At 40.9% G+C, this 22,654-nt stretch overlaps 1 protein-coding gene across 2 annotated transcripts in view; it reads left to right on the top strand.

Moving 5' to 3' along the window:
- The first annotated feature begins 5,162 nt into the window (after positions 1-5,162).
- The window catches only part of Kcnk2 (potassium two pore domain channel subfamily K member 2), a 133,366-nt gene continuing 115,874 nt past the window's right edge, over positions 5,163-22,654 (top strand). The window contains exons 1-2 of one of the 2 annotated variants that reach the window (XM_027934782.3): positions 5,163-5,208; positions 8,102-8,412. In XM_027934782.3, the coding sequence (XP_027790583.1) occupies positions 5,163-5,208; positions 8,102-8,412 (357 nt within the window). Of the gene's footprint in view, positions 5,209-5,285; positions 5,329-8,101; positions 8,413-22,654 lie in introns of those variants that run through there. The other variant, XM_027934783.2, reaches the window with a different exon arrangement.

Raw genomic sequence — 22,654 nt, 5'->3', positions numbered from 1 at the left:
TTAAAAAAAATGTCTGATGAGATTTCTTAGTGATGAATATTCATCAATATCCCATTCATTAAAATCCAGAAGCTGTAAGACCAGGTCTCTCCCTACGTCTCTGGCTTGATCACTGTCCACCAGCAATCCTTGCTTTCTGAGCTCTCCAGATTCTCCCAGCTGCTTTGTGCTGCAGTCTTTTTACAGGCTTGTTGTTGAGAAGCCTCTTTGCATACATTATGCTTCTTATGCTTAATGCTCAACAGTATGTGCATTTTCAGGGACCAACTTCAGTGTCACTTCTTTAGACAGGTTTTCTCTGAATTTCTAATACCAAGTACTCTCATAGTACCTGGTAACTTTTTAGGTCACTTAATCAGAATTTGAATTTTATACTTGTCCAGTACCTACTCTATCTAGGTCACACAGTTTCTGAAGGCAATGCCCTTACTTTAACCATAGTTCTCCTGTATGCAGTAGTCACTCAGTAAATATTTTTTGGATGGAGGTGATTTATTCTTCCTTTTCTTTTATCTGTGCGATGATGTTACCTAGAAGATGAAATGAATTGCAAAATTCATTACAGAATTGGAATTTCTTGGTGGTCTTACTTGTTCAGGAACTCTCTGATTTATGGGGTTATGACAGGCAAAGGAGAGAATAAAAATCCTTTGGGAATCAATAATATTGAATACATAAATGCTGCCATAGATCAGATATTGACTGTTTCCCAAAAGCCTGTGCATAAAAGATTTGTTCCTCAGAGTGGCAGTATTTGGAAGTGCTGTGCACTTTTAAGAGGTGAGGGTCTTTGGGTAACTCCTTAGATCATTGGAAGTGTGTCCTCCCTCCCAGAGAAAAGACACTGTGAAATCCTGGCACATCCCATTGTTCTTGTTTTCTTCCTGGCTCACGATATAAGCAGTATCTCTGTCACATGCTCCCTCCATGATGTGTTACCCTTCCTAGAGGCCTGAAGAATGGGGCCACATGATTTTGGATGAACCCCCAGAATTACAAACCAAAATAAAACTTTTCTCTTCATAAGTTAATTTTCCCTAACATTTCAGTGTAGTAATATGAAACTGAAAAATACATGATTGCCTCACTATGATATTTGCAATAGCCTTTGTGAATTCAGTGAGTTATCCTTATTTAATAGGGTAGGAATCAGATGGTCAGAAAGATAAAGTGACTTCCTCTAATGCACATGGTTCAAAAGTGGTGGAGATAGGTCACCCATAGAAATCTTTGACTCCAAAATCCCAGATATGTATGGGAATATGAAAAAAAAAAGTATTTATTTTTTACTTTTATTTTTTTCATTATGGCATTTTGAATAGGCCAAGGTCAAAAAGCAAAATAAACATAAAAATGAGTTTTTCTTGATCTCACAGTACTTAATTGGATCTGAAAGCACTAGAATAAGGGCAGTATAGACTTTGGGGAGCTAAAGCTCTTTATTATATATTTCAGGTTTTCTTATCTATTAAAATGAAGTCAAGGGATATTCAGTAATCCTGCAACATGGAAGAAATAGAATCCATCTACCCTTTCTATTGAACTTTTGATGGGATTTGTATGCATTGCAGGCATAAATTTAAACAAGATAATCCATCCCACTTCCCTGTTGCTCCAGTTTCAGTGATAGACAAAGTAGTCTACTTCCTTTTTTCCTCTTAATTCAACACTGTAAGAATGTATTGGCACAAGAGGGATCTTAAATGAGCAGGAGTACTGAAGGATGGGGACTTTATGGGGTTGCAATGGAAAGCAGACTGGAGTCAGTGTGATTGGTTGGTTTCTTGGTTTTTCAAATTATTTTTGAGGCTGCACCTTTGCTTTCTGGCTTGTTGGAGTGATTCCTGCTGTTACAGTTTGGAGTCTCCCTCCCCTTCCCTTGTTCTTCCCTTCCCTTCTTTTCCATGTAAACCTCTCATTCACCCCCACCCCCACTTCAAGCATCCTACATGCATGTGATGCATGAAGGAAGACAACTCTTACATATGAAGTCATAGGGAAAGTGAAAACTCAGCAGTTGAGATTGGGGGTGAGACCTACATGCTGTGAGTATGGAAAAATGGAAGCACTATACAGACCTACATAAATAACAAGCAGGCATCTTTAAACTGTTCATCAAGCTCCCACTGTAGTAAATGGTAGACCATTGACAAGGGATCAAAGTGTGTGTGTGTGTGTGTGTGTGTGTGTGTTATCCTGGTTCCAAATCTTGGAGGAAGACCAGATGAATGATAATGTCAGCTTTTTACTAGTGATCATACTTTCATTTGGATGTTTACTGTACACTTATTTAGCATCAGTCACTAGTTATATAGATCATACTGAACAGAGAATTGTGGTTTATGAACTTACAATCTAGTTTAACAAAGCACAACACGCTGTGACAGCGCAAAGATAGAAGTACAAGTTGAGGCAGGAAGATGGCAAGTTCAAAGCCAGCTCTGCAACTTAGTGAGGCCCTAAGCCACTGAACAAGACTATCTCAACATGAAAAGATAAAAAATAAAAAGAGGATATGGCTCAGAGGTTCAGTGCCTCTGGGTTCAATCCCTGGTACCAAAACAAAACCAAAAAAAGGGTGAATTGGGAAATAGCTGGTAAGACACCTCATTTTCCAGGGTCCTTGGACAACTTCTGATAGCATGGAGAATCTGAAGGATAATAATACTGGAGATGGTTAATTTTATGTCAGTTTGGCTAGGCTCTAATACCCAGTCATTTAGTCAAACTCTAATGAGGATGTAAGTGTTGCTGTGAAGATATTTTGCAGATGTAGCTAATATTTACAACCAGTTGATTTTAAGGAAAGAGGATTAGTCTAGATAATACAGGTGGGCCTCACTTAGGAGTAAAAGGTAGACTTTCTAGAAAAGTGGAAATTCTGCTCTAGTCAGAAGCATCCACTCTTGCCTGAGTTTCCTTCCAGTCTGCCAGAACTGCCCAACAGATTTGAGAGTGACCTGCCAGCATCCATAATCATGTGAAGCAATTCTTTAAAGTAAATCTTTTATCATGCGTGTATATGTGTTGGGGCTGGGGAGAGAAGGGGGATGAGAATGAACACATTTCCTGTTTCTCTTGGGCAAATACCTTAGTCATGTAAGGTGTGAGGTATGTGTGTGGTGGGGGAAAGTGCAAGGCAAGGTGATGATATCTAGAAAGGGCTGGAATGAAAAGCTAGATCATGAAGCACATTATATGTGACCTAGAGACTTTGGAAGGGTTTTAAGTTTCTGGGAGTGGAAAGATTAGATTCACATTTTAGAAAGGACTTGTGTTACTATGGAGAGCAGAAGTTTAGAAAACTTGCTTCAATTCGAGCAGGATGGATAATATATATTTTAATAGGGAAGAAGGTGCTGAATCTAGTCTAGAATCTAAAATAATAACATAGTGTTTTTATTATTGATGGTGGGACAGTCTTGCAAAAGAGTCATACGCTTCTTTTTGTAGTCACGTCTATACCTTTCACTAGGAAGTTCTCCTTGTTAATTGGGAAAATAATCCAAACTGGCTGAGCAGCAGTTATGGAAGATGAACTCATACATAGCAGTGGGGTGGGAGGATGGAGGTCAGCAGGGGATTCCTGCAGCGAAAGTGGGAAGAGAAAGTTTACAAACGGATTGAAGTTCCACAACATCCTGTGTGTTGTGAGAGGATTCGCCTATTAAATCCCTGTTGCCACAAGTTCCCTGAGCTGCCTTCTTCGTGTCTGGGCGTGGTTTGTACCTGTCAAACTGGCACCTGAAGGGGTAAGGGGACTGGGAACTTGGAGTTCCAGCTGAGGTCGGAGGTTTCCCACTCCGAGGCTCCCAAGGACAGCCTTCAGCAACCTGTGTCCAGGGCAAAGGGTGTTCTTTTTTTCCCCTCTGCACCTCTAGATGTCTTCACCCTGACTCCGGTTGTAGTCCCTGTCATTTCTGGCCTGGGACATTCTGCCAAACGGCGCTCCAGGCTCATCTCAATCACCCTTGGAGGTGTAGTGGGGATTGCTGGTGACGAGTTAATACCTTTTCCCAGGTGCAGATAGTAAGAGGGTAGGACTTCAAACCTCCCCGACTCCAGGGCGCCAATGAAGGGCATATCCCTATACCACCCTGGCCAGGTGAGGGAGAGCACGAAGATGAGGAAGATGCCCACCTGCAAAGGTCTGGGTATCCGCGCTCCAGAGCTTAGGTCCCACATGCCGCGCCCGACCTGGAAGAAGACGGAATGGAACTCTGGGGCATATGAATGTCAGACAGAGAGAATGAGGAGATGGTGTGTGTGTGTGTGTGTGTGTGTGTGTGTGTATTTTGGGGGGGTGGTGGCGTTTAATAGTGGAACGGGCTGACACGGGGAGAGGCAGCAGGTGAGCCAAGGGGCTGTGCCCCAGGCGGGGAGGCGGGCTGAGCCAGGCTCTGGAAGGGAGCACCAGTAAGGGCGACGCGGGCGAGGATTGGGCCAGAAGGGGGTGCGGAGAGGCGAGCTCAGGCGGTGAGACAGCGAGGGAGGTGGAGGCGAGGGGGAGGGAGTTCTGAAAGGAGGGAAAGGAGCCCGCGAGGGGCGAAGAAGCCAGCCGGGAAGGGCGAGCGGCGGAGGGAGGCGAGCCACGGGCGCCAAGACCGTGCCACACCCCCACCGCGGGGCACGGAGGGTTTTGCCCGGGGAGACACAAAGACATGCGAAGAGGGGCTGAGCGAGGCTCGCGCACAAAGACGCCGGGGCGCACGGCCACTTGGGCTGCACCGACCGCCCCCGCGCTGCGCCGCGCGGAGGCCGGGCCAGCGCGGAGCCCTGGGCTGAGCGCGCCGCGGCGGCGGCTGCTGGCCGGCGCGGGACCCGGGTCGCCCGCGCTCTCTGGGTGACCCGGGCCCGGCCGCAGGCACGCGCGGGGGCGGCTGAGCCCGAACCCAACTTGGCCTCAGCCTCGCCCTCTGCCCAGCCCGCCGGTGTCCCCTCCTTCCCGCGATTTCGTTTCTTCTCACGCTCCCCCCCACACCCCCTCCCGCGTCCAGCCCCGCTCTCCCCACCTTGTAAAACAAAGCCGGGGAAAATGCCTGCCCATGCAGCTCGGAGCGCGCAGCAGCCCGTCTCTGAATAAGAAGTGAGTACAATGGCGTGTTTGTAAAAAAGCTTCAAGTCCGTCTTTTTCAAAAAACATTTTGAATGCTGCATGCCTCATGCTTCCCAGCGCCTCGCGGGAGAGACCTGGCTATAGAGCAGGAGGTGAGACCCCCGGGTACGCTCCCCGCCACCCCCCAGCATCGCGCTTTCCGGCCCAGCCAGCCCTGAGAGGGCTGCAGATGTCCCCTCGCAGCAAGCGGACGTTTCCGATCTTCGTTTTCCGTCCAAAGTGTTGGATCATTATCTGGATTTGGAGGCAAACCCATTCCCGGATCTTCTCCTGGCGGCTTCTGCCCCCCGCCTCCCCCCCACTCCCGCTGGCGCCTGGGGTCTTTGCATCTGCCTTGGGTATGGGTTTGGAACACGTTGGGAGAGTTTCTGATGGAGGAGGAGGGTCAACCCTTGAGAGTAGCCGACAGGCAGGTTGCATGGTGACCCTCGTCACACTTGTTGCCCATTGCATGGTGGGACACGCAGTGGTGCTGAAAAAAGGCTCATTTCTCCTGCTGGTTGGTGGTCATTTGCGACGCGAACGAAGACATATCAGCGTGAGGAAGGGAGACCAGGAAAAACAGGAGAGTGTGCTATGCTGGGGGTGGGGGTAGTAATGGAACTGAGAGTGTGTGGAAGGGTCAGCTCTTCTTCAAAAGGGGTATATGGAAACCCAGAGATTTCCCATATTAGATCCAGAGAAAAGGCTGATATAAAGTATCATCCTATATCAACCATATATATATATGTATATATATGGTATCACACCAGTTTCTGTCCATTCTGTCTGCCAAGTGTGCATTATATATATTCTGCTAATTAAAAAAATTAAAAAAAAAATAAAACAGGAGCTTAAAAAGATTAAACTCCTTCAGAAACACACTGGCACACACACACAATATATATGTTTTTAAAATCTATCCTCTTTTCCTCAAAACATATAATAACAATGTCTTAGTGGGATTTGGGGTTGAGATTTGATAGCCTCAAGGTAAACAGTCCTGGTGTTTTCCAATTCTACAGGCTAGCAAACCAGTGATGTGAAAAATCAGAAAGGCAAGAGCACAGAGATGTGGGGAGGAGCGGGTTGGAAAGCTTGGAGATAATGTGGAGCTTCTGTGTAATTTTCTATTATTTTTATTCCAAAATTGGCTAAATTTTAGATTATGACTTTTTTTTTTTCTCTCAGACTTACTAAGCAGCTAGGGGAAGGTGCTGCTGAGACTGCAGACAACAGTGAATTTAGCTATTATGAGCATTCTATTAGAAAATGTGTGTGTGTGTGTGTGTGTGTGTCTGTTTTAAATCAAAACATTAAACACATGCCCAGTACTAATTTTAAATATAAAGGTGTCTCCTAGCTTGTGGTTTTTCAGAACAGGTGGATGTATCAGGAGAGAAACCTGTACATACTTGTGTGAAAAAGGTTGAACTCTTGCTCTGATGAGCTCTATGCAAGCGGAATCTCCACTTGGATCCAGGGCTAGGGTGTCCTCAATCACAGCTCTGATTTCATCTCTCCAATGTCAAAACTATTCTGAGCTTTCCTGGTTGGGGAGCCTGTATCATCTGCCATCATTTTACAATACTACTTAGGTCTAGGGCTTCAAACGGCTTTGTTTGGAAAGCTTCTTTTTGATGGGCAACTGAAGATGTATTTTATGAACTCACATTTTGGTAGCCTACATTTAACTCACAATGTTAGGTAGGAGAGCAGAGTAGGGAGCTGTTTTACAATTGACACTCTTTATGAGCATCTTATCCTCAGGTGGCTGTAGGATATTTGTGTGCATTTCCATGAGATTTCTTGTATAGTTACCTAGAAGTGTGTTTTAGATTAAGTAATCATTTAATAAAACCTACATTATATACATGACAACGGTATTACTTATAACAAAGTTAGACTTTAAATTGACTATTCTATTTGAGTTGGTATTTTGTTTTTAAGTTCCATATATTTTAGCCATTCTGTTAACCCTTTTTAGTTCAATGATGCTTTTCTAAGCAAATGTTCTGTAATGGATGGCTTATTTTTCCCTTAGCAAGTGGAAGTCTAGCAGCTCTTGTATTTTCTAAAAAGAAATCCATTAATGATATTTTTGAACAGTTGAGATAAATAATAAATGAATTTAGAGTCACCTCAGCGTATACGGGAATTTGTAAGAGAGCATGTAAACACGCTCTAATGGAGCAATTAGTTTTGTACAGAGCATGTAGGGACTCAGGTGTGAGCAAAGGTTTAAATTCCTCTTATCTTGAAGTTACTCACTGTAGAAATTGAAGGAACTTGTCTTTTCTTCTCTCTACCTAACATTGTGCCATAAGGGTCAGCAATAACTTTTATTTTTTAAACATGTCAGAAAATAAATAGTGATGTTTCACACTGAGTCCATTTTGGAAATTGGGTGAAACAAACAAACAAATAAATAAATAAATTGGACTGAGTGGTTTACTCATACCTGTTTTATGAGAAAATCAAGATCGATTTCTTTTTAGCAACACTGTTTTGATTGTAAATAATTTTTAATGCAATTACAATACAATTCCTTATTATAATAAAATTTATAACAAAATAAGGTGTTCTTTATATCCATCATTTGCACTATGAAGTTCTTGAGAACAAGAATAAGCCATTAGGTTTCTTCATGACCATGAACTCGTAGAAGTTTAGTATGTCTTCGTTGACTCAAATAGTGGGCAGATATAAAATTAGAAATTAATTAGGAAGCCCTCAGGCATCCTCTTATTTTCCTAAGTTTCTGGGTCTGACTCCTGTTTTCTTCCTTCCACCTGGATCACCAATAGCAGCAAGGAACCAAGACCCAACCCCTTTTCCTTGGACCCACTTATAAGGTCCTGCAGGAGATCCAATAAGAGTGCTCCTGGGTTAGGTTCCAGAGCTTCCAGGAGAGCAAGCTCTTCAGCCAGCCCTTGCTGATCCCTTCAACAGCCCCATTCCCCTTTGATCTCTTCCAGCCTAACCCTCCTTCTCTGTTGTTGTCAGTGGCGGCACCTGACTTGCTGGATCCTAAATCTGCCGCTCAGAACTCCAAACCGAGGCTCTCCTTCTCCACGAAACCCACAGTGCTTGCTTCACGGGTGGAGAGTGACACGGCCATTAATGTTATGAAATGGAAGACGGTCTCCACGATTTTCCTGGTGGTTGTCCTCTATCTGATCATCGGAGCCACCGTGTTCAAAGCATTGGAGCAGCCTCAGGAGATTTCTCAGAGGACCACCATTGTGATCCAGAAGCAGACATTCATATCCCAACACTCCTGTGTCAATTCCACCGAGCTGGACGAACTTATCCAGGTAATGGCACCAGAGAAATTGCTATTGTATTCCCCTCAAAGGAGTAAAGGGTAGGGGAGACAGCCAGTGTGCACCTGTTGGCCGGAATGAAGGAGCCCTACTCCACCTCTGCTTCTTGGCATAGACTTTTTCCCCAATCTCTTTGTCCTTTTCCTTTCTCATTCCTTTCTTTCACCTGCTTATCTTCCCCTCGTCTTTTATTTCTTCTCCCACTGTTTTTTTCTCATTCTCTCTGCTCCTCTTGCTCTTCTGTATTTATTTCTTGCCTCCTTTTTTTTTCCTTCCTGTATTCTTTCTCATTTCCTTGTCTCAGAACGGCCAGTGCACACCTGTGGACATGGGGTTACCCCGCTGGAGGTCCTTGTGGTTAGGTGGATCATTGCCCATGGAGAAGCATTGCCATGGTAAATGAAAAACAAAAGAGCTTTCACCGGGGCAGTGGCCAGCTTAAGATGGAAAGGATGCATTCTTGGTGTGATCCTCTTGAGATGGGTATCCCTTGTGATTAACAAGTTGTCACTCACCTCTTTAATCTAGCCAAGGTGTAACTGTTAACTGCCCTGCGTAAAGTGTTTAGGGACAAGTGATTAATTATTGCTTCTGTAAATCCCAACTGAAAGGCAGTTTACTGCCACACAGAAAAATAGTTTTTGAATTACAACTAATTCAGTTTTAATTGATGATAGCAGGGCAATTACATTATGAAAAAAACATTCTATTTTAAAAGTTAATCCCAAAAAGATTTATAAATTTTAGATAGGCTTATTGGAGATGACTATATTTTTGTTGTAGATTTCTTTTGCATAAAATAATTTATTGGTCAAACCAAGAATTGTAGTCTTGAACAGAGCACGATAAAGGAGAGAACTGACTGGTTATTAAGGACATTTTAATTGTACACACACATATTTTCCTCTAGAACCTACTTTTCTTACCTGGTTTAATTCCACTTGGACTGAAATGATCTATGAGACATCATCTGAGCATACTTCCTTATTTTAGGTTTTTGAATGAGTGGGAATAGTAGACTGAGGGATGTATTTTTTTGATTTTCATCCTTTTTTGTTGTTGTTGTTGTTTCTAGGACCTTTCCTCTAATTTTGGTAGTAGTGGTTCCCCTAACACTACCTCAGCCCTCCACAGCCCTTTCTATGTCTACTCTACATGCACTGTTTTTTTTTTTTTTTTATGTAAGCTTTATTGAAAACTGTCAGAGCTAATATTATCTGACCCTTTTGGAGCTCCTGCCACATTTAGACATTTCTGCATTTGACTTAATGTTTTAAATTTTTAATATTTTATTTTTTAGATTTACACATGGACTTATGTTTTGAAAAGACTCTTTGCATGCTCATATACCAAATTCTTTACTATTTGTAGATGTTAGTGACATTTTCAGTTTTGACAGTGAAAAATGCCAACTAATATTACATTATTGTCCCAGCTACCCCCTTCCTTGGTCCTTTGTAAGATTATTTTCACTTCATTCTTTCTTTGTGCTACACAATCCTAGGATAGAATATATCCTTCTACAGAATCCTCATTTCCCTTAGGTTTTAGAAGAGATCTTGGTTGTCTTGATGGCATGGAACAGTGATAGAAGCCTAAACACTGGGATTTGATAGGATGTGTTTTCAACTCTGTTTGAGAGCTTACTAGAGGTGTCACCTGAAGCAGCAACTTTTTGGTTTAAGCCATAAATGATCTCTCTAGAGTGGGGATAGAATACCCACCAAGTAGGCTTGTTCCAAAGGATAATCCACGGAGAGTATCATGGTATAAGAGTCTTAAGTTTGTTTGTTGATACTATTCCCCTGTCTCCTTTACCCCTTTCCTGGGTTGTAGCAGTTTGATTCAGGTAGTTGCATCCTTGGCATGTGGAGGGAAATGATTGGTCTTGGTCAGGAAAGAAAAAAAAAGATAGGAAAATTGTGTGAATTTGAAAATGATCTCACTGTCAAGTTTTAACCGGGTTTATTCAGAACTTTGAAAATAGCTTGAAGGCCAAATTGAGGAAGGGCAATCTAGTGGTGAATACTGATTTTTTTTTCCTACCTTGCTTTAGGAATGGGCATGAACATTGGTAAAAACATGACCCGATTTTTTTCTTTCTGCTCTGAATAGGCAATCCATTTTAGCTTTAATCATAGTTACTGCTGATTGAGTATTACTACTTTTTTGGTGCTTATTTAGTAATTTCCAGTGCAGAAGCTAAAATTCTTTATTGTCATGTCACTCATCTTTATAACCCAACGACTTTAAAGCATTAATTTTTCTTTCTCTTTGGATATAATTTATTTTGATAAAGGAAATCGTTATAATGTCATGGCTTTAAGGAACAAGGTCAGTATGTAAGTTGGGAGAAAGGCCACCCAGCTAGTCATCATTTATTAGAATTACATTTTTATTCATATGATTCTCCTAAATTTCCAAGTGTTTTTTTTTCTCATACTTATTTTCCCATTCAATCATCCCTTAAAACCTCATGAGTGTCTATATTAGTCTGTGATATCACAGCATTAAGGATTAGGAATCTAAGTTGCAGAAAGTCCAAGTGATTTACCCCCTGTAGTATTAACAGGGTGAGCGGTCCCATCTGGCATCTGTCCTAGGAGTCTCGGCTGCTTTTCCACTTAGTTTCTTTTGGTGCTGGAGGAGGGAAATAGTTGGAGTGGTCAGCCATTCAATCTCAGTGTTGGTGGAGAAGGAATTTGGGGAGGTTGAGTGGTCAGACAGAAGTACAACCTCAAGTGCAGTTAGCCTAACCTGGTCCCAGTCCCCTAGTTATTAAGTACACCTCTGGGCAAACTGTAGAAACCTGATTCTATGCTGTGGCTATCACAGGGTGGGGTGACAGAGACTGGTTCATGAAGGCAGATGACAGCAACTGCCTGTCCTCTGATAGGAGCTTGTGTGTATGCTCTATGTACTGCCCTTTGCATGCCCCCATCAGCCCTTCAAGACAAAGTTCAAGAAAGGGTAGAAATAGGAACACAGGAGTATCTTTTCTGGCCTAAGATATTTTGAGCAGTATAATTTTCAACTCCCACTACATTTAAATTAATATTATGTCAGTATAGAAACATATATGAAAACTTTTTGTTTTAAGACTCATAAATAACTATTATCAGTAGCCAGATTTTAATGAGCACTTATTATGTATGAGACATTTCCCCTAACCCTTTACATGTATAATTTCTCTTAAACAACCTTATGAGGCAAGTTCCTTGTTTTTTGCACTTAGCTTATGTGGAGACTGAGGCAGGGGAACTTAATATTCCAGAGTGCAAAGTGGCAGAACTGTTATTCAAACCTAGGTGAACAGACTCTAGAGCTTAAGCACTTAGCTCTCATATTTATTGCCTCTAAAAGAAGTTTCCTGTTATCCCATGTATTAGGCTGTAATGAGTATTAAGTTATAGTCTTCTTTTCATAATGATGTATGCTATCTCTTTCCAACATGGAGATTATATAACCTGGATTTTAATATTCTTCCTGGACAGCAGGATTATCACCAGCATTCTGTTTGAATATGGTGAACGAGTTGAGGTCTGGTAAGGTGAGACACACGCATTCTTCAATGTAGTTGTTTCTAGATTTGCTGAATCAATTTTGGGATTTAAAATATAGTGCAAAATCTATGATCTATGAATTATAATAAAATACCTAATGGGATATTTGTCTTTTGTTTTCTAATGTGAGCCCCACTCCTTGTGGATCTAGGCCTGGAAGATATTTTCTCTGTTTTTGGGTAAAGAATAAGCCATGTTTGTACAAGGGCATCCGTTTGGCCTTAGGTCTAGATCTTTGGCGTCTTCCTGTCAAGGGGATTATATTCTCTCTGCACCAGTCCTTCTCATTCTGGTTCATTCACTGGCTTTTATTCAGGACCTCCAAGGTGTTGACCTCTTTGCTGGGTACTGAGCCAAATAAAATGATGGAAAAAACCCTGGTCTCTCTTAGGGTATTCACTGTCACAGTCAACCAGAGGAGACAGCTATAAATGTAGTTTCAATAGAAGTGCTTTAAGATCGGAGCTGGGGTGCTACAGATTGGAACACTGAGGGGGAAATTAATCACTTTATAACAAGTGGGAAGTCTAAGAAGAAGAGGTGAAAGGAGATTAGATTCTAAGCATGCATCAGAGTGCACTGGGGGAAGATAAGAGCAGGGGACAGTCTAGGCGGTACAGGCATGGAGTGACCTGGGTGTGAGGAGGAGGGACATTAGCAGGTAAACCCTGGCTTCTTGTTCTGTATCATGGAGATTTGCTTCCTCCTGGGCCTGTTCTCTACTTGGAATAGTTGTGCCCTAGTGGGCAGTTAGTTGTGTATCAGAGGATACTTGGAACTACAGGATAAATATATCAACCTGGCTTTCCTAGAATGCCAATGACACTAGACTTAAAAAAAAATTGTTTAATGTAATTCTATATTCATTCATTCATTTATTTAAGAGCATTTATTGAATGCCTACTATATACATTGTCTAAGCACTAAAATACTATAGAGAATAAAACGGATGAAAATTCTTGTCCTTGGTGAGCTTATATTCTGTTGGGGGAAGACAGTATGTTAGATAGTGGTAAGTTTCAGGAAAATAAATAAAGCATTGGTGGGGGATAAGAAATGTTGAATGGTGTTGGTGATTAATTTTCAATCAGATCACTAGAGAAGTGTCACTGATAGGGTGATTTTCTAAAGAGAGGAAACAAACCAAGAGGCCATCTGGGGACTAACACTTGAGTGGAGCATGAACTTGGACATAGGCCCTTATTGAGGTGTGAGTTCCTGCCAGGAAAATGGGAGGGAGTGGTGGAAGATGACGTCAGTCAGGTAATGGGGGTCAGTTCATGTAGGGGTCTTGTAAGTTAAAATAAGCACTTTGGATATTTGGTGCATGTAAGTATGCTGTTCTGACTACACATCAACAGGATCACTCTGGCTACTGTGTTTAGACTAGATTGCACAAGTGTGGGGGTGGTATCAGGACAGGCAGTTAGGAAGCTGTTGTAATAATCCTGGTGAGAGAAGAAGGCCCTTGAACTAAGGTGATAGCAGTAGGGGTGGTGAGATGCAATCAGATTGTGAGTATATTTGGGGAGGAAAGTCTGTGGGGCTTAATGATGGACCAGATGTGCAGTCCAAGAGATGGGAGTCAAGGATAATCCCCTCATTTTGGTCCTAAGTTGTATCTTATTTTCCTGACATGGTGGAGAGTGTAGGAAGAGCTGATCTGGGGAATAATATCAGGAGTTTGGTTTTGGTTATTGCATTCAGAGTGTCAGACAGGTTGCAGTTATTGAAGAAGATTTATGGAACACCAAATCAAAGTGCTCACAGATTCACAGTTTACTGCATGAAAATGATGCATTACAGTACAGCACCCAAATAAAGATGAAATATCACAGGCAAAGGCTGCCAGACAACAAGGGGTCTGGAGAAGCCAGGGACAGCTCCTGGGTCCTCCCTTTGCCCTGCCAGACCAGGAGTGCTTCTCTCTCAGATCAGGAACCACTTATGTGTGCATGAACACTTTTGTTGGTCAGGGTTTTTATACCCTGCTGGTCATAATGATATAAGTCTTGGTGGTAGAGCTCTCTGGGAGTCTCAAGTGAGACCAGGTGCAAGTCATCCCATCACACAGTTATCAATAAAGAGTGTGGTGAGGTGATACCACCCTCCTGCAACTCCTCAAGCCATGGTCATATAGCAGCACTCTTGATGAGGATGTCTGGGGCTCTTGCCAAAGAACAGTGGCTGTGATGGGTACTTTAGCAAAATAGCTCAGGTTGATTCCAGGCCAGCACAGCCATGTTAAATTTGAGATGCTTATTAGGACATCCAAGGAAAGATCTCGAGTAGGAAGCTCCACATATGAATTTGGAGGGGCTATTCTGGCAATGTGCATTTGGAGGTCACCACGAACTAGGAGGCATTTCAAGCCCAAATACTGGCTGAAATCTCCTGAAGAATGAGTGTAGGTTGAGATGAGTGGGGATTCTAGTGATATCCTAAGATCACTCCACATGTAGAAGGTGCTGAGAAATAGAACTCAAAAAGCAAGTGGACAATTGATTCAAAACCTGAAATTTCAAGGATATTTCTCTTATTTTAGGGAACTGCATTACCCTGTGCACCCAGATCTCCAAAAGTTTCATTTTTCTTTGCTCTTAAGTATCCTTTAAAAAAGATACTTGAAAAATACCTAAGCATGGGTGCTATTGAAGGTGTGTGAGTAGAGGAGCCTATTTATGCTTTGGGTCATGGCTTTCCCAGGGGTATAGGGGACGGGTTGATGTGTGAAGAGCAGGCAAAGAGCTGACTGCAGGTAGTAGTGAGTGATACTGAATGATGGGGACACAATGGTTTGGTGACTGTCAGTCCAGTTGGTGTAAGCACCTAGGTATACGAAGTATTTGACTTTAGTCTTAAGCAGAGTGTAATCATATTTATTAATTTATCATGGGCACAACAATACGTTATCTAGAAAATACTTTCTTGCTGGGCGTGGTGGCACATGCCTGAAATCTTAGCATCTTGGGAGGTTGAGATAGCAAGATTACAAGTTTGAGGCCAGCCTCAGCAACTTAGACTGTGTCTCAAAATAAAAAACTAAAAAGGGCTGAGGATGTGGTTAAGTTGTAATGCAGCCCTGGGTCCAATCCCCAATATGAGAAAGCTTTCTTTTCTTACCAGTAATTTTACTCTTTTTGTTTAGCTCTTTGGATAAAATATAAATTTGGGGGGACATAAAAATAATCTGCAAAGTGTCTAAATATCCTACACATACTTTATGCCCTTTGGGTTAATTTTGGGAAAAAGCACCTGTGAGCAGTGCTATGGGTAAACCTTCTTGGATGTATATTAACCTCACAGTGTGGGTTGATTCACTGCATGAACTGGGTGCCACGAAACTGTCTGTGCTTCAAAGGTGAGAGTTTCAGGAGAGGAGATTGGGCTGCCAAATGGAGATATGCAGGTCTTGAAGAAAGGCTTTGTCAGTTTCCAGAATTTTTCTAGAATTTCCCCACGTGCTGCTTTCTGAGTGGAATAAATCATTCCTGTTTCCATTCCCTACCCATATGTTCTTGCTCTCTAGATTTTCAGAATGAAAGGATTAAAAGCGATATAGTTTTTCTTGCAAATCAAGAAACAGTTGAGACATTTTCATGCACTATTCCTTAATAATATTTAGGTTTTTATTATAAAGCATGGATGCGTTGTCAGAAAGGATTTTAATTTTAAAGAATGTATGGAGGCTCACTAGATGAACTGGTTTAACTGGTTAAACATTAGAAAAGTGTTGTATGAATATTGTGCATTAATAAAATATTTCTCAAGCTGATGTGATTGAATGGAATATTAATATCTAGGAAGTTACTTGTTGGATGGGATAATTATTTAAGAATGAGGGAAATTATTCTACATATACACATGATATATTTTTATATATATTTTTTGACTGACCATTTATTTAGTTGAAGGTAAAAGTCAGACTTAAATGTGAAGCACGGTCAAATAGACAGTATTAGATTGAGATTTGCCCCATGTAGATCTGTTAATAGTTATTATGATAATGGCTCTATGGGCTCTAAGAATTATACCTTCTGTGTTTGCATTTCTTCACATATTTATATATTGTTTTGTACTTGAAGATAGATTACTTGATTCCTGCATCCTCAGTCATGCATATTGTAATTCACATTTGAAAAACGAAGCAACAAAGGTACCTTGTAGGTCAGAAAGAGGCGAAATGGCTCCTGGATCAGATCGTGACTGAGAAGGTCACAAGGAAAGGGGGATATTCCCTCAAAAGCTTCTGGAATCTCCCCCAAAGGCTCCTGTGTTGAAAGGTTGGCAATGTTCATAGGTGGGGCATTTGGAAAGGGATTGGATTATGGGCTCTAACTTCATCAGTAGATTAATCCATTAGCTTTCATATATGAGAGAAAACATTTGACCTTTGATTTATGGAATCTGGCTATTTCACTTGCACAATTTTTTTCCATTTCCATCCATTTACTGGCAAATGCCATTATTTCATTATTCTTTGTGGCTGAGTGGAACTCCATTGTGTGTGTTTGTGTGTGTGTGTATGTGTGTGTATACACACATATATACATCTTTCACATTTTCTTAATCCATTTATCTATTGATGGGCAACTGGGTAAATTCCTAATTTGGCTATTGTGAGTTGTGCTGCTTATAAACATTGAAGTGGCCAGATTGCTACAGTATGCTGATTTTTAGATCTTTTGGATAAAAACAAAGGAGTGGGATTGCTGGGTGATATAGTGGTTGCATTCCTAGTTTTATTGAGGAATCTGCACGAAGCTTTCCAGAGTGGTTGTACTAATTTTCAGTCCCACCAACAATGTACAAGTGTACCTTTTCCTCCATATACTCACTTCTTGGTCACTGCCATTCTCACTGTAGTGAGATGACATCTTAGTATAGTTTTGATTTGCATTTCCCTAATTCCTAGAGGTGATGAACATTTTTTTTCATATATTTGTTGGCCATTTGTGTTTCTTCTTTTGAGAAGTTTCTTACAGACTCCAGTTCTTGCTCACTATTACAAAGGGGATGATGTAGGCATATTCTAAGTTATGTATTTATTTATTTAGGTGCTGGGTTTGAAACTTCATGCATGCTAAGCACAAGCTCTATCACTGAGTTCCCCTTGCCCCCTAAATCTCATTTTTAGATAAGATCTGTGAAGGTTTTAGCTGAGGGGACCTAAAAGAGAGGGCTACCAACTCATATCTCCCTTTGTGCTGGGCAGAAAGTTTAGGGCTATCTGTGGGAACCTCACACAGCCTTAGTAGAGAGACAAAGGATCTTCACAACATGGGCCTTTCTGAATTCAAATGTTCAGATAGGCAACACAGTCATAAGCTGGCATAACACATTTTAAGAAAATGTTTTGGCATAAAGGCAAACCAAAGTATATGTTGTAGAGTTCCTTCAACTGGCAGCTTCCCCAGCAGATACATGATGCTTTTGAGATACTCTGATTCCATCACGTTCAATGCTGCCGGGGTGGAGCATGTTAGAATCATCCTAGGTCATGATCTTTCCTTTAATTGTTATTTCATCAACAGAGGGAGTGTCTTGCTTTGTGTTCTCCGAGGGTGGAGCTTGGGTAGATAGCAGGGTGGGGCCAGGATAGATAAGTCAGTGTCTGAGTGAGATCTGTCTTTGAGCTTTGCTTCCACTTGTAAAGCAAACAGTGTAATTAATAGATCAGCTGAGAAGGAAAGGGCTTTCACCTAACAATGTGTTTATAAAAATCTTTATCTGCAATTATTTAGCGTAGTTATCTTAATCTGTGGATAATGATTAAAATTTGACCAATTATATATTCATGTATAGACTAAAATATGTGATTACACTAAGGGAAATGCTTTGGAAAAACATGTAAAGGCAATCTCAACCAGTTGGGTGGTGGAGAAGTAAACATTCTTAAACTAATGGTTGTGGCTTTCTTCCCAGTTGAAGACTTACAGACATGTTCTTTCTCCGCTCCTCCCCCTCTCCCTTCTTTCTCTTCCTTCTTTATTCTTCCTTTTCTTCTCTTCCTCTCCCCTCCTTCTTCCTTCTTTTCCTCCCTCCCTTCCTCTCCTTTTCTTAAAACAAATTTAATAACTATTTCTTTGTGGGCTCTCTCCTTTTGCGGGTGAATGTTAATCAAGAAAAGGGTTTTTTGGGGGGCATCATCCAAAATCATATGATTTTCTTTTTTCTGCTGCCTCATTGAATTCATTCTTGTGGTTTTGATCCTGCATGGGATATAAGACCAATAGTGCACCTGTTTTTCATTTCTGATGATGCTGTCTTCTGCGGAACTTTCATGAAAGCACTGTAGAAGGTATCAATTCCTTTTGGATAGTTGGCTAGAATTCTGAAGGTTATCACATGATTCTTTTAAAGGGATATTTAGAATTTGAGGACTGGTAAAATAAGTTTATATCTCCCCATGTTCTTCTTGGGTCCAAATGGCTCATTCTCATAATAAGTCATGCAGGGAGGTATAGAACCTGAGGCATTACACAAGAGGACTTGTGGAATAATATCACTTTTGGAATGAATAGCGGTTCCTTTCAGGCATTTTGTTGAAGTTTTCTGCTCTGATATCATTGGCATGGCCTAGGGCCTTACTACACTTTGGATCTTAAATGTCCCCCAATTGCCCATGTGTTAAAAATGTGATCTCCAGGGTAGCCCTATCTGGAGTTGGTGGAATCTATATAGAGTTGGGGGCTGGTGGGGATCTTTAGGTCACTGGGGTCCTGTCCTTGAAGAGGATTATGGAACCCTGGTCTCTTTTTCTTTTGCTTCCTGTCAATGAGGTGAGTGGTTTTGCTCCTCCACTAGCTCTTGCCATGATGTGCTGTCTCACCACAGATCCAAAAACAAGCGGGCCAACTAACCATGGGCTAGAACCTCCCAAGCCTGACCCAAAGTCAACCTTTTCTCTTTGTAAGTTGATGATCTCAGGTATTTATTTTTTTTAATAGTGGTAGGAAGCTGACTGACACAGGCCCCATTCACTCCTATTTTCTTATTTATTAAATATTCACATAGGTTAGGTGATATCCTTATCAGTAAGGGAGTGAGATGATGCTTTTCATCACTTTGAGCTGTTTCTCTGCCTTTCATCTTGGGGAACATTTGAATACCATGGCTGTGTCATTCATTTAGCTTGGTATTTTTATTCTTAACAAAGGTACCAAGGGATATGTAAAAACAGTGCCATAGCTTTAAAATAGAGGCCGGTACTCCAAAGATCATGATATTATGGAAACTCTCTCATGGATCTAACGTTCATAGGCTTATTTTATCTAAATGTTTTGAATTTAACCTCATTTCAGCCTGTACTTTCTCTTGACATAAGTGGTTCACACTCCACTTAATAATTAAGTTTTTTATTTGATTGGATCTTTCGAATATGGCAACTTCTAAGGGTTAAGCCATTTTTTTTTTCTAATGAGTTTTGTGACTGAGGTCATATCATTCCCTTCTAAAGATGGCGACCTTGTCTTTTTATCTCTATCTAGAATTCATTCCCTTTCTACTCTTTGTTTTTGTAGTCCATGGTCATATGTGTTTTGGGTATTTGCCTTTCTAGTCATTTTGTTTTTAAATCTCTTTCTTGGCAGTTATAGTGTCCCTTGATTATTTTAGTTGTCCTTTTCAGAACTACATTCTGCTCAGTTAAAACTTTGGTAAGTGTCAGTTAGAACTGTGGGCAGTGTTCCAAAGAAGGAATCAAAATTTAGCACAAGAGTGGCTTGCTTGCTTGCTTGCTTTTCCTATTATCTTTCTAGTGATGCCTCTGGTTCTGTGTATTGGTGGTGTTGAACAGTGACCTCAGACTGTCATGGCAACTCTTGAGCCTTCTTCCAGGTTACTGAGACCACAATTTGAAAAGTGCAGTGTGGCTTACTTTCTCTCAAATCTGTTAGTTTTCACATGCCCAGGATGAACCTCTGCTGTCCTTTTTGTGTCTCTTTCCCCTGGCTTATGAGATTTAAAAAATTTCACTGGCCATTGGGCACATCACAGTCTTAAAGATCACAGTGGTCTTTGTAGGTTTTAGTGTTTCCTTTTACAATTTTAAATGAAAACATGGCAGAACAGATGACTAGATTTACACTCATCATTCATATATACACATATCTACCTCATGTAAAGCATTTGAAGCCTTTCTTCTAGATCTGGGAACAGCCATACTCAAGTGTACAAGGAATCAATTTTTATCAGATTTTGGCTGATGATCTTTTAATGACCACTTACATTTTGCAGTGTAATTGATCCTCCTCTTCTAGCTTTGGCTTTTGCATGAGCTATTTGGTAGAGTAGCCCTTCTCTATGCAGAGCTGTTTTATTTCTCCCCATGATTAGTTAGACTTCTGCATATGTTCAAAATACTGTTCTTGATGTGATTTTGCTCTGTTTTGCTTTTACATTTTTTCTCATGAAATTTGGATTTCCTTAGCATTGATTGTCAAATGTGAGGAAGCTCTAGATAGTGTACCCTCAGTCTATAGTAATATTGAGCGAAAGTGCCAGAATTTATGCCCCACTGAGTGAAAAATGTTTGTATTTTCTTGAGAGGTACCTAAGGAATCAGAATTTGCCAGAAGTTTGTGCAAGTATAACATATAATGTGTTTTCTGGTAACTTGGCAGGATGGAGGAAAGAGAGGGGGAATCTCAATAGACACCATCACATGACCACATGGATTGCATCGAAGCACATTTTCCCTAAAAGCATCTTTTAATCTTAAATTTTCCAGTTTAAGGTCCCAACATATTTTCTTGGCTATTGTAAAGTTACTCTTCTACAATTATGCATCTGTTCTTATTATTTTACTAAAATTCTCTTGGAGGAAGAAGGGGATTCATCAGGAACTCATAATTGCTAAAACAGGCCATGTTCCTTTTGGGCAAATGAAAGATTCTACTTTCCAGTTACTCTTGTTCATATGCTATAAAAGGTTATTTGAAAACATTTGGTTTCACTGTGGTTTCTGTACCAGCATGATACTAATGGTACCAGGGACTCTGAGAGTACAGAGGTACTGGTTTGTATCCATTTACACATTTTGGTGATAATCCACCTCACTCTCCTCCAGATTCAGAGATAAGACCTTTGGGAGGTTCTGTTCTGTTAACTCAGGAATCTCTACACCAGGGGTCTGTAGTGTTCTATTGTTCTCAGCAGGGTGATGATGGGGTCAGGATGGACACCCAAACAGATTTACAAGTCCCACAAGCCCCAATGGATAAGAGAGGAGAAGTATATTTATTAGATGGATCTATAATATATACAGAATTATTGTATTTTATTTGTTCACTGGCCATAAAAGGAAGGTCCTATTTTCCTTAAAATTGTGGTGGAAGAGATTTACAAATTATGTTGTTTAATGGACAGCTTTATTTCATATAGCAGCATCTCAGATAAGTAGAACCTAGGTCTTCCGTCCTTCCTTTATTTATTTATTTATTTTTAAAAAAATATTTATTTATTTTTCGGCAGGCACAACATCTTTGTTTGTATGTGGTGCTGAGGATCGAACCCGGGCCGCACGCATGCCAGGCGAGCGCGCTACCGCTTGAGCCACATCCCCAGCCCCCCTTCCTTTATTTTTAATTTCGTTCTTCTTAGATACACATCACAGAATGAACCAGACATACCTTTCCTAGGTGTTTCTTGAACAAAGAAGAAGCCAGTGAACCTGGCAGAGGCCCCATTAGTCCTGACTCTAAAGCTTATTTGGGTGATTCTGCTTCTTTCAGGTCAAATAAAATTTGCAACGTTAATGGCATAACAGTTCATAAAGAAATTTAAAGATTGTTGCACATGTTTCGATTTTCTGTTGTATTAGGGGTGGGTGATGGTTGTTTTAGAATACCTGTTTGATTCATGCCTCTCAGAAGGTGAGGATGGCAGCTGCTGTTTTCCATTTGTCCCAAGCCTAGCATAAGCCATCACATATATTAACAAAAATGGAGGTCATTATTCCCAGTTTTTACTAATTAAAGTTTTTGAAGACATAATGAAATTTAATCATTGGTCAAAATGACATATTCATACAAGAAAAAAGGTATTCATTTGTAGCCTAATTTTATGAATCTGACTCATTGTGAGTTTGTCTTATGTACCATTTATCAGAAACATTTTTGCATTTATCTATGATGTTCAGGTAGCAAGTTAGCTATTGTGGAGATCTGAGGTAAGATACTTGGTGTGAGGAGCCACTCATGTTTTGTTCTTCTCTCTCTCTCTCTCTCTTTTTTTTTTGGTACTGGGGATTGAACCCAGGGGTGTTTTACCACTGGCCACATCACCAGCCCTTTTTGTTTTTTATTTTGAGACAGGGTCTTGCTAAGTTTCTTAGGGCCTAAATAAATTTCTGAGGATGGCCTTGAACTTGAGATCCTCCTGCCTCAGCCTCCTGAGCCCCTGGGATTATAGGTGTGTGCCACCATACTGCACAGGGAAGAGCTACTTATCTCAAAGCAAGGAGTAAAGTCCTTTTATTTATCCCTTCTTCTGTTCTGTTTTTGAAAGGCCTTTTTCTAAGCATGGGGCACAACACAGAGTTAAACAGGAGTCTTGTTCTCAGGAAGCTGCTATGCCAGTGGAAAACTACTACAGATAAGCATTCAGTCAAGATTATTTTGGGAAGTATTAATGTTCTGAAGACTCAAAAGTGGCCTACGGAGGTAGAA

This window comes from Marmota flaviventris, chromosome 12, assembly GCF_047511675.1.
Source record: "Marmota flaviventris isolate mMarFla1 chromosome 12, mMarFla1.hap1, whole genome shotgun sequence".
Taxonomy (NCBI): domain Eukaryota; kingdom Metazoa; phylum Chordata; class Mammalia; order Rodentia; family Sciuridae; genus Marmota; species Marmota flaviventris.
This window is presented reverse-complemented; position numbering and strand designations above follow the sequence as displayed.